This window comes from Sinohyriopsis cumingii, chromosome 15 (assembly GCF_028554795.1).
Source record: "Sinohyriopsis cumingii isolate HCF-2022 chromosome 15, ASM2855479v2, whole genome shotgun sequence".
NCBI lineage: Eukaryota > Metazoa > Mollusca > Bivalvia > Unionida > Unionidae > Sinohyriopsis > Sinohyriopsis cumingii.
This window is the reverse complement of record NC_142975.1, coordinates 72485764-72500746: the sequence shown is the minus strand read 5'-3', so window position 1 is coordinate 72500746 and position 14983 is coordinate 72485764. Positions and strand designations below refer to the sequence as shown.

Sequence of the window (14983 nt, the reverse complement as noted above, 5' to 3'; positions counted from 1 at the left end):
CTTCCTCCACCATTAATACTGGCCGCCATGTATAGCCTATTGTGCTGAAAAATGGCGTTAAACCCCACAACAACAACAATCACTCATGTCATTGTAATTATATTGCGAAAAGGACTGCCACTTAAAACGAATATACCAAAAAATCCAAGAAATTGAATATTTCAGTAGAAGCCTCATTTACAATCAGTATCTCCTGAGTGCAAGAATTTTAAGTTCTGCTAATCCCTCATGCACTTAATAACAAATTATGTATTCAGCATTCCTGCTACATTCACATTAACAATGTACATATTTCTAACTTCATTGTATGATTACATTCACTTCCTCAGTACTGAATGTATATATAAATTCCACTTTGATTTGTGATAATCATCAGTACCAAATTGTTGTGTGAATTCGTCTTGACAATGGTTCAGATCTGCTGTGAATCTCAAAGTACATGTACCATACATCATGTACCAAAATTAATTCATGTTTTCTTGCATAAAACCCACATTATATCACATCTTTATTCTTAGGCTCAGCTCTTAAACCATTTAGCACCGTTTACTAATTGATGTATTTATTCTGAATTAATTTTCTTGCCATTATGCTGCTTGGTATATTTTTTCATTCTTTGTTCAATGTGATGGTGATAATTTACATTAATATATACGATGCAGTGCAATGCTTGGTGTTTACTCCTTTTGATTTCTTTGGTCTGAATGAAGATGCTTTTTCACTTGATGCAGAGAAAACTACAGTGTTCCAGAGTGATCATTCTTTGGATTAAGCTGACTGTTCATGACTTTATTGTTCTGGTTAATATTTTGTTTTTAGTAATGTTGTGGGGTAAGAAAAAAAGAAGATAAATTTACATATATAATGTTTAAACTTTACATTATAATTACTGAAAAAGTATGTTTTTTTTAGTGTCATAATATACATGGCTATAAATTAAATCTTGACATGTATTAATATAGTGAGCATGTAGCTTTCAATTTTCTTTCTAACCTTTTGTCAGTAAAGTACTCCAGAATTTATTTTTGGGACTTTAAGTTTCATGATTGAAGAGTCCAGAACTCCTCATCATGAAACTCTACTGAGAGTCCTGACTTTAAGTCTTATATGCTGGAAGATGGAATGCATTTGATGTGCAACAGTATTGCTTTTGTCTCCACCTTATAGTGTCATGCATGGACATTCAGTCCATAGTTTGTCTGCTCTGTGATAAAAACATTGTACTTAGTGTATAGTAATCATCTCCAAGAGATTTATGTTGTTTTGATCCTTCTTTTGTGGTCACTGAGTGGGTTACAAAGGTTAAATGTACAGAAATGTTAATTTTAAAATTAAATTATATAAATATGTATACTAAACTTCATGAATACAGTCACTGCATTAAGACACACACACAGATTCTGTGTTATAACATCATGAGTAACATGTAACATCCATGACATTAAGATACACATACACACACACACATATATATAGAGAGAGGGAGAGAGTTATAGCCCTTGGATCACACAGGGCATGGTGTGGCAAGATCCTTAGTTGAGGGGAAAGGGTATATGTAATTTACAAAATTGGGATTGGCAACAGAAGAATTTTAAGCGTAATTGTTTTGGTGATTATGATACTGATAGTGATGACAAATTTTTTGCAGAGCCATGAAGCCAACTCCAAACCAGGCTGTACAGAAGCCCCTTTATCCAGATCTGGATTCTTTTGTCAGTGAATCAGCTGGGTTTTCTTCAGTGGGTAATGGCGGGGCCTATGGTGGTGCAAGAACAAAGATGTCAATGTTAGAAAAGCAGTTGTCTGTTGACTCTACCCAAGGAATGCAGATCTGCCTGTACAATTTGCAAGGACAGTGTTGCTTCAGAGATTCATGCAAAAATGTGCATAAGAATATGCCATACCAATGGCAGACACGATACAAGTCTGACGGTGTATGGGAAGACCTTGAAGAACAGAATAATTTGGATGTGGAATTAGAGTTCTGTAATCCCAAACAAGATGAATGCGTTTATGTAGACAGGTAATTGTCGGACCATCTGTGTGTCCATGCTTTTATCTATCACTATCTGTGTACTTTTATCTCTTGATCACCATCTGTGTCCTTGCTTCTGTCTATCTATCTATCTATCTATCTATCTATCTATTTATAACAGTGTGTCTTTGCTTTTGTCTGTCCATCACAACTGTGTATCCATGCTTTTATTTATCCATCACCCTCTGTGTCCTTGCTTTTATCTGTCCATCACCATCTGTGTCTTTGCTTGTATTTATCTATAACTGTGTGTCCATGCTTTTATCTGTCCATCACCATCTGTGTCCATGCTTTTATCTGTCCATCACCATCTGTGTCTTTGCTTCTATCTATAACTGTGTGTCCTTGCTTTTATCTGTCCACCATCTGTGTGTCCTTGCTTTTATCTGTCCATCACCATCTGTGTCCTTGCTTCTATCTATCTATAACTGTATGTCCATGCTTCTCTCTGTCCATAGTCATCTATGTGTCCCTGCTTTTATCTGTCCATAACCATCTGTGTGTCCCTGCTTTTATCTGTCCAACACTATCTGTGTCTTTTTATCTGTTTGTCACCATCTGTGTGTCCTTGCTTTATGTGTCCATCACCATCTGTGTGTCCATGCTTTTATCTGTCCATCATCATCTGTGTCTTTGCTTTTATCTGTCCATCACCATCTTTGTGTCCATGCTTTTATCTGTCCATCATCATCTGTGTGTCCCTGCTTTATCTGTCCATCACCATCTGTGTGTCCATGCTTTTATCTATCCATCATCATCTGTGTCTTTGCTTTTATCTGTCCATCACCATCTTTGTGTCCATGCTTTTATCTGTCCATCATCATCTGTGTGTCCCTGCTTTATCTGTCCATCACCATCTGTGTGTCCATGCTTTTATCTATCCATCATCATCTGTGTCTTTGCTTTTATCTGTCCATCACCATCTTTGTGTCCATGCTTTTATCTGTCCATCATCATCTGTGTGTCCCTGCTTTATCTGTCCATCACCATCTGTGTGTCCATGCCTTTATCTATCCATCATCATCTGTGTCTTTGCTTTTATCTGTCCATCACCATATGTGTGTCATTGCTTTTATCTCTCCATCACCATCTGTGTGTCCTTGCTTTACATATGTCCGTGCTTTTAGCTATCCATTACCATCTTTTGTCCTTTATATGTTCATCACCATCTGTGTGTCCATACTTTTTATCTGACCATCACCATCCATGTCTTTGCTTTTATCTATCACCATCTGTGTATCCATGCTTTTATTTTTCCACCACCCATCTGTGCATCTTTGCTTTTGTCTGTCCATCACTAGCTGTGTCCTTGCTTCTATCTATAACTGTGTTCTTGCTTTATCTGTCCATCACCTTCTGCGTGTCCATGCTTTTATCTGTCCATCAATATCTGTGTCCATGCTTTTATCTGAACATGATCATCTGTGTGTCCTTGCTTCATCCATCCATCACCATCTATGTGTCCCTGCTTTTATCTAACACTGTGTAATTCTTTATCAGTTTGTCACCGTCTGTGTGTCCTTGCTTTATGCATCCATCACCATCTGTGTGTCCATGCTTTTATCTATCCATCATCATCTGTGTGTCTTTGCTTTTATCTGTCTATCACCATATGTGTGTCATTGCTTTTATCTCTCCATCACCATCTGTGTGTCCTTGCTTTACATATGTCCGTGCTTTTATCTGTCCATTACCATCTTTTGTCCTTTATCTGTCCATCACCATCTGTGTGTCCATAGTTTTTATCTGACCATCACCATCCATGTCTTTGCTTTCATCTATCACCATCTGTGTATCCATGCTTTTATTTTTCCACCACCCATCTGTGTATCTTTGCTTTTGTCTGTCCATCACTAGCTGTGTCCTTGCTTCTATCTATAACTGTGTTCTTGCTTTATCTGTCCATCACCTTCTGCGTGTCCATGCTTTTATCTGTCCATCAATATCTGTGTCCATGCTTTTATCTGTCCATCAATATCTGTGTCCATGCTTTTATCTGAACATGATCATCTGTGTGTCCTTGCTTCATCCATCCATTACCATCTGTGTGTCCCTGCTTTTATCTAACACTATGTAATTCTTTATCAGTTTGTCACCATCTTTGTGTCCTTGCTTTATGCATCCATCACCATCTATGTGTCCTTGCTTTATGTATCCATCACCATCTTTGTGTCCTTGCTTTATGTATCCATCACCATCTGTGTGTCCTTGCTTTATGTATCCATCACCATCTGTGTCCATGCTTTTATCTAACACTATGTAATTCTTTATCAGTTTGTCACCATCTTTGTGTCCTTGCTTTATGCATCCATCACCATCTATGTGTCCTTGCTTTATGTATCCATCACCATCTTTGTGTCCTTGCTTTATGTATCCATCACCATCTATGTGTCCTTGCTTTATGTATCCATCACCATCTATGTGTCCCTGCTTTTATCTAACACTATGTAATTCTTTATCAGTTTGTCACCATCTATGTGTCCTTGCTTTATGCATCTATCACCATCTTTGTGTCCTTGCTTTATGTATCCATCACCATCTATGTGTCCTTGCTTTATGTATCCATCACCATCTATGTGTCCCTGCTTTTATCTAACACTATGTAATTCTTTATCAGTTTGTCACCATCTTTGTGTCCTTGCTTTATGCATCCATCACCATCTATGTGTCCTTGCTTTATGTATCCATCACCATCTTTGTGTCCTTGCTTTATGTATCCATCACCATCTATGTGTCCTTGCTTTATGTATCCATCACCATCTATGTGTCCCTGCTTTTATCTAACACTATGTAATTCTTTATCAGTTTGTCACCATCTATGTGTCCTTGCTTTATGCATCCATCACCATCTTTGTGTCCTTGCTTTATGCATCCATCACCATCTATGTGTCCCTGCTTTTATCTAACACTATGTAATTCTTTATCAGTTTGTCACCATCTTTGTGTCCTTGCTTTATGCATCCATCACCATCTATGTGTCCTTGCTTTATGCATCTATCACCATCTGTGTGTCCTTGCTTTATGTATCCATCACCATCTGTGTGTCCTTGCTTTATGTATCCATCACCATCTGTGTCCATGCTTTTATCTAACACTATGTAATTCTTTATCAGTTTGTCACCATCTATGTGTCCTTGCTTTATGCATCCATCACCATCTTTGTGTCCTTGCTTTATGCATCCATCACCATCTGTGTGTCCTTGCTTTATGTATCCATCACCATCTATGTGTCCCTGCTTTTATCTAACACTATGTAATTCTTTATCAGTTTGTCACCATCTTTGTGTCCTTGCTTTATGCATCCATCACCATCTATGTGTCCTTGCTTTATGCATCTATCACCATCTGTGTGTCCTTGCTTTATGTATCCATCACCATCTGTGTGTCCTTGCTTTATCTGTCCATCATCATCTGTGTGTCCTTGCTTTATGTATCCATCACCATCTGTGTCCATGCTTTTATCTATCCATCATCATTTGTGTGTCCTTGCTTTATCTGTCCATCTCCATCTGTGTATCCATGCTTTTATCTATCCATCATCATCTGTGTGTCCTTTATTTTATCTGTCCATCAACATCTGTGTGACTTTGATTTTTCTGTCCATCACCATCTGTGTGTCCATGCTTTTCTTTGTCCATCATCATCTGTGTCCTTGCTTTTATCTGTCCATTACCATCTGTGTGTCTTTGCTTTGTGTCCATGCTTTTATCTGTCCATTACCATTTTTTGTCCTTGCTTTATCTGTCTGTTGCCATTTGTGTGTCCATACTTTTTATCCGAAATCATCATCTGTGTCCTTGCTTTTATCTGTCCATCACCAGTGTCTTTGCACCCTTTACCCCATCTACACTGTCTTAGAGTGTGGTCATATTTGGTGTGAGGAATTATCAGGATGGGTAGATGACAGTACTTTTAAATTCTGTATGAATCCAGACCCCCCAGAGAGAGAGAGACTGGGGATCACAGGTCACATTGACTCTTCTTTGAAGCTGATCCTCATCTGCATCAATTACCCGAGGGTGATCATGTCAAATTTTGAATGCATCATTGTGGAAATGGGTAGGACAGGGCATTTTAAAGTAAAAAATAGAAAAGTATAGATTCATCCCTGTGTAATATGATATTGGGATGTGTTGTTTGTTTTCCATGTAACTAATTAAAGCAAGCAGCATGGATCCTGGCTTGGAAATCAAAATATTTTAGAGGTTGAGCTCCATCTTGAGGTTTTATGTCAGCCAATCACAGAAGTCTTTACATTTGTGATGTTGTATTCAAGTGGCTGAAAATAAAAACAATCTTTGGCCCTGTATCTCGGAGTTGTATGATCACTAGGCCTGATCCTCCAGTGTTTATGGGGGCTCTGAGGGGCCGAGTGGTCTAAACCGCTCACCATTACAGATCACTGCCATCTCACTTCTGTCTGCATGGGTTTGAGACTCGGGTTCGGTCAGTGTGGGCATGTGAGAAAGCTTGCCAGTAGCGTCTCATGGGTTGGTGGTTCTTTCCGGGTTTTCCTGGGTTCTTCCTCCACCGTTTATACTGACCGCCATGTATAGCCTATCTTGTGTTGAAAAATGGTGTTAAACCCTACAACAACAACAACCAGTGTTTATGCAGATCAGATAAATGATGTTTACAGTTGAATTCACACAGTTCACAGTGAATCATAAGAAGCATTACCTCTCAATTGTGATAATCCTCATGTATTAGGACGCAACTAAATTTCGTTGTCAATAAACACCTCTAAATCATCAATTAATTCTTGTTTTAATTACAATATACATTGTTACAATAACCACATGGCTATGGAGTGTTATTTACACACTAATTAAATATGCTTTGAGCTTTGGTTATTCCGGCTGAAACCAGATAGAGGGCAAGATTCGACAGAAGAGGTCAAATCAGTGAGGCTGCCAGTAGGGAATTGAGGCTCGCTTTAGGGAAATGAAAATCTGTCAATGTGCTATCGAGGCCATTGTCCATACATCAGATGTTGTTAAGACCAGTGATCATACACATTCCTTGGTATTCGAACTCGCCTATATAGATAACAATAGAGGGGTATATAGTGCAATAGATTTGTAGCAAAATGTTAATTATATCCAAGTCAAAACAGTACAAGCACTTAAAAGATTGTTTACGTACAAATCGATATTTAACAGAGTCCGTGACTTTCAAATTGACAATAGAAAATGACAAGGTTTTTATATTTTATTTGTGTATGACTATAATGAAACAATAAAACTAGTTCATAATTGGTCTGTGGTCTTCACTTTAGCATGTACTCAGATATAAATTTTGTTGGATAAGAAAACATCACGGGGTATCCGAACTCATTTTAAAATGCATGTGGTGTTTTGTTACAGTGACAGACTTAATAAGAAGAACTAATTATAGTTAATTAAGGATTATGTTCTGTGAAGGCCATTGTCCAGTTGTTAATAACACCAGTAGATATTGTAATGACAGTATGAGAGCTTATGCATCAGTCATTGTATTTTCTCAGCAACAATTCATTATTAATTTTTGTAAAAACAAAATGGCTATTCAGTATCTTTTGCAAACCTAAATGTTCTTAGTAGACATGTTATGTCTGATAATTTAAAGAAGTTTTCAAAAAATACAAAAGCATTATTTACAGAACTCAAATGGTTCACAATACATGACAGGACAGATTTTCACTAGGCAGTTTTTTTTATATAAATGTCTACATGGAACTGCACTAGAGTATCTTCAAGACTTATTCAGGCCTTTTTCAACACAATACCAGTTGAGATCAATATCACATGGAAACCTTCTAGCACCAAAACCAAGAACAGAGCAATTTAAAAAGAGCTTCCAATACTCTGGTACAGTTCTGTGAAAAAGCGTCTACTACATGTAAAATCTGCTGAAAATATTAGAGTATTGAAGAAGAGATATCATAACCATGCATGCATTTCTAATAGATAAAGGAATTTAGTATTTTAATACTAAACATGTTAAAATAAACAGTAATTATTGCTATCTTCATATAATGTGCATTGTTATACTCTAATTAAGAGGGCCTCAACTTCAAGGGAGAATAGTCCTTGACTAATGAGTCACCCTCTATAAATAAATCATTATTATTATCATTATTATTATTATTATTATTATTATATGTATGAAAAAATATGATACATTTAAATAATTATTTGTTTGATAACTGGATTGTGTATGAAAAATTAAAGGGTGCAAAAAAATACATGAAACTTTAATATATTGCTTGTTTTATAGTTGAAAGCCAGAATTTGAATTATCATCATGAAATTCTCAACTTTTAATATGTACTACCTGGTAGTCATATATTTTGTCAAATGGTCTTTTGAAACAGCCTTCTTAAAACACTGTAAATAGCAATATTTGACGAAACTTCATTGAATGAAAATGTCATAAATACCTACTGGTGGCAACACTAAATACAACTTAAAAATACATTTTGTAACGTGAAACTTATGTTTTAGTTCATTTAATTTGATTTCAGTGTCATCATTACAAATGTAACATGCCTTCTTGTGGTCAAACATGAAAAAGGTCAGTCTACTGTCTGCAGTTACTTCAATTTGATCAATTGAACACTTCAAAAGTAATATAATTAAAGTAGTTTGCAAATTCAGATCAAAGATTACTGAAATCATGGCATCAAAATTTTACAAATAGAACAATAAAGAAAACTGAGTTTTGAGGTTGATGGCTATGAGATAAATATTCATAGTTTTGAGGGAAAAAAAGAAGTGTTGTTTTGTTGTTAATTGACCACTACAACACAAAGCATTGACATAGTACACAATGTTTTTAGATGTACACATGAGATATATGATGAAACATCTTAGAATAATTTTATTAACGACCTTTCGGAGGTTGGGTATCTTGAAAATAAAGGTGATTTATAAAAAAGTGAACAACTTTGTTAGAAAAAGCTGTATATTGACAATTATTTCCAGCAAAATTTTAAAAAGGTATTCAGCCATTAAAGAGCCCTGTTACCACCTGTTTCCTGGTTGTCTCAATGTCCAGCAGGGATGGCAAAGTTTCATAAATATTTGGAGGTTCCGTTGTAACTCGCACCCCCACTTATAATGCGGTCTATGTTTTTGAACTCCATTGTGTGCAGGTTATCGAGGGAGAGGTGTAGATTGATGTCAGCTAAGATAATGTAAGCTTGATAGAAAGTTTACCTGTTCATAATAATCCCTGCAGCCGGCTTCTTCAAATGGTCACTATCCACAGGTTTGATTCTTACAGTGGTCAGAGAAGACAGTTTTGCCTCATAATAAGGTGCATACTGGGAGCCATTAAAGTAAATCACATTACAGGATTTCTTCATTAATTTGTCCATGGAAGTCAACAAGTGCCATATGGTTAGACTGCCTTATAAAGAAAAACATGATACAGTACTCCCTCATTATAATGCTCTCCATAGAGTAAAGTGCCATATAGTGAGACTGCCTCAGAATGAAATACATAAGTACTTCCTCATTATAATGCTGTCCATGGAAGCCTTAGAGTAAAGTGCCATAAAGTGATGCTGCTTTATAATTAAGTACATGATACAGTATTTCCTCATTTTAAACTGTCCATGGGATTCAGTCATAGAGCATACTGCCTCATAATGAGGTATACAATACAGTACTCATTCATTATAATGCTGTCCTTGAAAGCCATGGTGTACTGCTCAATAGTGAGACCACCTTATAATGAAGTACATGATACATTACTAACTTGTTATAATGCAGTACATGTGAGTCATAGTATATGCCACCTTATTACATGGTACAGGACTATCTCATTATAATGCTGTCCATGGGCACCATAGAGTATACTGCCAGCAGCCTTCTAATGAAGTACAATATGCATGTAATTCAGCAAAAGTGCATGCAAATTCTTTTAAGACAATGTCCAGAAATTATAAGGCATGAAAATTAATTTTGGCTAACAAAATTGATGTCCATAAAGGCTACAATCAGCAATCTTGAAAATTATGTTATCACTGCTGAACGGATGGTCATATCAACATGGGTTTATCACAGAAAGACTTCTTATGATGTCTGTTTGGTCCTAAGTGAAATTGATGACAATCTGACAGTGAATCTGGTTGCTACTGTGGCCATCTTGGAAATTGCCACTGATTGCCACTGTGGCCTTCTTGGAAATTGCCACAGATTGCCACTGTGGCCTTCTTGGAAATTGACACGGATTGCCACTGTGGCCTTCTTGGAAATTGACACGGATTGCCACTGTGGCCTTCTTGGAAATTGCCACAGATTGCCACTGTGGCCTTCTTGGAAATTGACACGGATTGCCACTGTGGCCATCTTGGAAATCTTGCTGTTACTCCTTCTGAATGGATGGTTATATCAACATGGGGTTTTAACTGAAATATATCTTATAACGTCATTCATTGTTAAATGAAAATCATGTCTAATATAGTCATGAAAGCCATCTTGAAAATCTTGTTATTGCTATTCTGCCCAACTCAGGGGTCATGCTACCAGGCCAAGTGGGCAAAAAGTCACCTTCTTCTGTCAGGAAAGTGAAAACAACTTCGCCTTATGATTTTTTTAGAGGTACATTGACTGACCATATATTTTGAGATGCCCCCTCTCCTTAGCCAGGCTAGTTCTACTGTTGTGTTGTAGCGAAATGTATTCATCAAGCCATCAGTAGCTAACATTGGTATCAATCAAGTGGACAAAGAAACTCTTGCACATTCACAGGCATGTGTTTGGATAGCTGATTGACCATTAACCCTTTCCTGAGTGAGTTAGCAACTATAACTACCCGATTTCTGCATGTTATCCTTTGATGATAAAAACATACAAACTTGTGTTTTGAAACTTTAACAGTAGTATGTCAATAGCATTTTGTGTTTTAAGAACAGAATCAGTGATGTGGATATTTTAACTGCTTCTTGTACACTTTTTTTCATCATAAAATTAGTTTGAAACTGTAAATGAACCAATAATGAAAGGGTGGTGGACATCACTGTGCCTGGGAAGTACCAGTTTATTAGATTGTCAATTTTCATAAATCATTAGGCAAAAATATTGAGAAAAACATATAGTTCTTAGAAAGCAAAGATATAGCTTTAGGTTGCAGGTCAGAAACTTATGGGACAATGCTATGTTATGGAATTCGCGAGAAGCACTGCAAGGTCGAATTTGTTTTCCGACTTGGCTCATATTTGTGAAAATACAGAAAAAAGCAGTGAATCAAATACTATTTAACCAATGCCTAAAATTACTACAAGTATGTAGACCATAAAGTTGCAATCCTATCAATGGACTGTTGTAATGAATAAAGTGAGTAGTTACATTTGAAAACCCCTCTTCTGAAAGTAGATACACTCACATGTCTGTGTTGATTCAGTTAGAAACAAGGTTTTAGTTCCTATACCAACTATAAAGGAGCCATGTCTGTAATTTTATGCATTTCAGTGTGTTATATATGAATAGTTACGATAATGTTTTATCTGCCACAAAGAATTTAGGACGAACAGTATGATCTGTTCCAGGTTCTATTTAACAATGTGAGTCTTAATATGACTTCTCATGATAAAATTCTTGGTGTATTCGTAGATAACAATCCTACTTGGTCTAATTCACATTAAACATGTTTCTAAAAGGTTAATTCTTATCTTTGGCTACTGAGGAAAAGACAATTTCCAGGATGCAATGAATAATATAAAGATTTTAACAATACATGAAAGAATATTTCTTAGAAAGGCCAGATTGATGTATAAAGTATCCAGAAAAGCCATTCCTGTCTATCTAAGCAATATCTTTCCCCAAAGAGAAGCTGATGGTATTCCAAATTTAAGGCCCATAAGAAGTAAAAATTACAACATTCCCAGTGACATAAGGCAGGTTCCTAACATTTCTTCTTTTCATAATCAATGTCTTAAATGGATGAATCATTGACAACTGAACAATTTTAGTACAATAAATACTGCCTGCTTTCCTGTAATTTTGCATCATTTTCACAGTTGAATTTTTCAATGCAGGATGATATTTTATATTTTATATATGTTTATGTGTTCACACATGCCTGTGCATATGTTCCAGACTTGATACTTTGATTTTTAAAATCACTTAATTACTTAGTGTCAAGCCAGAATCTTTACATCATGTTGTATATACTGTATATATTGTACATAACAGATAGAAGGCCTCAAGGAAGATTAATTCTGAAACTAATTCAGTGACCTTCTCTAAAAAAAAGTCTTTATTATTATTATTATTGTTATTATTATTATTATTATTATTATCTGGAGACACGTGCATTTGCTCTCATGTACATGTTACAGGGGATGTTTCAGATACATTTATAAATCTTTCAAATACCATTATTGTGAACTTTTAGAAATTAAAAAGAAAATTCATTAATGGTAGTTGAACATAATGTAATCTAGTTACTATGACAGTTAAAATTTGTTGCAATGTATGATAATATTATTTTCATTTATTGCCATATGGCCAAAATAACTTCCTGAAAATAAATTACTGCTTAATTCCAATGTTAAATGCAAATATGAATATGGGAAATAGAGGGCATAATTCAAATAAGAGAACACACGTATATCAGATATATATATATATATATATTGTTTCTTGCTTTGCTTTCACTTCTGTCTGTTGAGCTCTCACTTCTTCCTTTTGTGTCCAAAAGAAGAAGTCTCTTCTTCCTAAAATTCAAGTCTAACTTGTCCCCTGCTGACTTGTGATGTCTTGTTGGTTCTAAATGGGAACGGTGCCAATCTGACATCTACAGCAGCTAATCTGAGAATCTTGTTATTGCTGAAGAATATCAGAGACAGTTTCAACACTCGTCAGTTAAAAGGAAAAAAATGCATATTTTGCCTTAAACACCTGGAAATTCTTTTTAGCTACTATAGTGTCTATCCATTTGAGGGATTCTTCTTCTTCTTTATGTTATTATTATTATTGTTATTGCAGCTGCTGCTGTTGTTATTGCATATTTTATTGTAAAAGATGTTGTTTTATTTTATTTTCATGTTCGGTCATGATTATTTAGTGAGATATAAGTTATGCTTATTTTCTCCCTCAGAGCAGATATTCCTATACGTGTCTTCTTTGAAAAGATGGTGGCAGAAACACGTGATAAGAAAAACTTGGAGGTTAGGCGTCTTTCAACAGTTTCCTCTGAAGGTGCAGAAAACCAGCCTCTAACCACCAGATGGTGCTGGTTTTGGCTAGATCCGAGTGGGAAATGGGTGGAATATGGCTGTAAGGTTGGTTTTCAAGTATACTTACTATTACTATTCTATGGTCTTAAACTCAGTAACAGTAAAGAGTGAAAACCGGCCAGTCTTAAACTCAGTAACAGTAAAGAGTGAAAACCGGCCAGTCTTAAACTCAGTAACAGTAAAGAGTGAAAACCAGTCAGTCTTAAACTCAGTAACAGTAAAGAGTGAAAACCAACAGCTTTGTAAGATTCAACAAATAATTTATTTACCTTGAAAAACAGTGAAAATTTAAAATGAACTTACAGTATTGTGAATTAAATCCCATATAGTCCTAAAAGTTTTATAACAAGTCCAAATACATATAGTTTGAACTGAATTCTAGTGGTATTACAATTAAATTGTGTTGATGTACCTGTAGTGTTTAATAAGCTAATGTGTCAGTGTCCTGTAGCATGACGATGTGCTAACAGTCTTTTGATGTAATGTAATAATATGATCCAGAAATGTTCTTGTCTGAAATCACTATAATTCCAAATTAATGCTCCATTCCAAGAATATTATAGATGAGCACTTTGTATTTCCAGAAAATAATAATTTTGGTAAATAATTTTGCTCAAATCAAATGCTGAAGACAGCAAAGACTGATTCTGCTAAGCTGTTAATGCAAGAATGAGCAATTTATCAAGTAAACAAGATCATATAAAAAGCCAAGACACAAAAATAGAACCAGAATGAGGTCAAAAGCTCATTCTAGAATATTCTAAGTTGTCAACAAAATAAGGTCTGTTACTAAAATTACAAAAACATGGAAAACATCAGGTAGACCAGTTTTATCATGGGTAAATTCCAATGACCACAACTCAGATTAAGATAAACATGTTTACTTCCATTGATAATGATCCTAGTATTTAACCCACAATCATAGAGAAATATTTAGCTGTGTAGTTTGCTGTTTACAAATCAGTGTCCCTAGTGAGCTACAAAATGAACTTGAAGTCCAAAATACAACAATACATAACATAAAATCAATCCATGGAGAAATAAAAAAAACCAATACAGATTAAATATACATAACATTACTTACACATTCTGGCCTTTTCCACAAGCAGTGGTTCCCCTCTTATAAAGCCATCCCATCTGCAGCAGGAAACTGGTCTTAAAAGAGAGGTAACCTTTGTAGAAGGGGAGACACAAATTAGAATAATAATTACATACCATGAAAGGTGCAATTAATTTTAAATATTCAGTATTTTCTTCTATAATTACATGCATATAATGGAATCAAGATGATAAAACATGTTACTATTATTTAAACTAATTATGAATAATCATCAATTATGCTGCAGAACCATTTGAAAATGATGTCGATCAAATCAGGGTACAAACATCTGGCTGTAACTATCATTCTTCATCCATACTGACTTCACACTGCTACATAATGTATAACTGACTTCACACTGCTACATAATGTATAACTGACTTCACACTGCTACATAATGTACAACTGACTTCACACTGCTACATAATGTACAACTGACTTCACACTGCTACATAATGTACAACTGACTTCACACTGCTACATAATGTACAACTGACTTCACACTGCTACATAATGTATAACTGACTATATATTTTAGAATCTTTCTGACATTTCATTTATCAGCAGTGATCAGAAAACTCTCACTTTTTACCGAGTTGAATTATTTTAACATTTTGTTGTA

At 35.5% G+C, this 14983-nt stretch overlaps 1 protein-coding gene across 2 annotated transcripts in view; it reads left to right on the top strand.

The window, feature by feature from the left end:
- Positions 1-14983, top strand: part of LOC149782057 (protein mono-ADP-ribosyltransferase PARP12-like) — a 28142-nt gene that overhangs the window by 4451 nt on the left and 8708 nt on the right. For both annotated transcript variants that reach the window (XM_089933483.1, XM_089933482.1), the window contains exons 2-3: positions 1649-2023; positions 13124-13307. In XM_089933483.1, coding sequence (XP_089789609.1) covers positions 1649-2023; positions 13124-13307 — 559 coding nt within the window. The remainder of the gene's footprint in view (positions 1-1648; positions 2024-13123; positions 13308-14983) is intronic.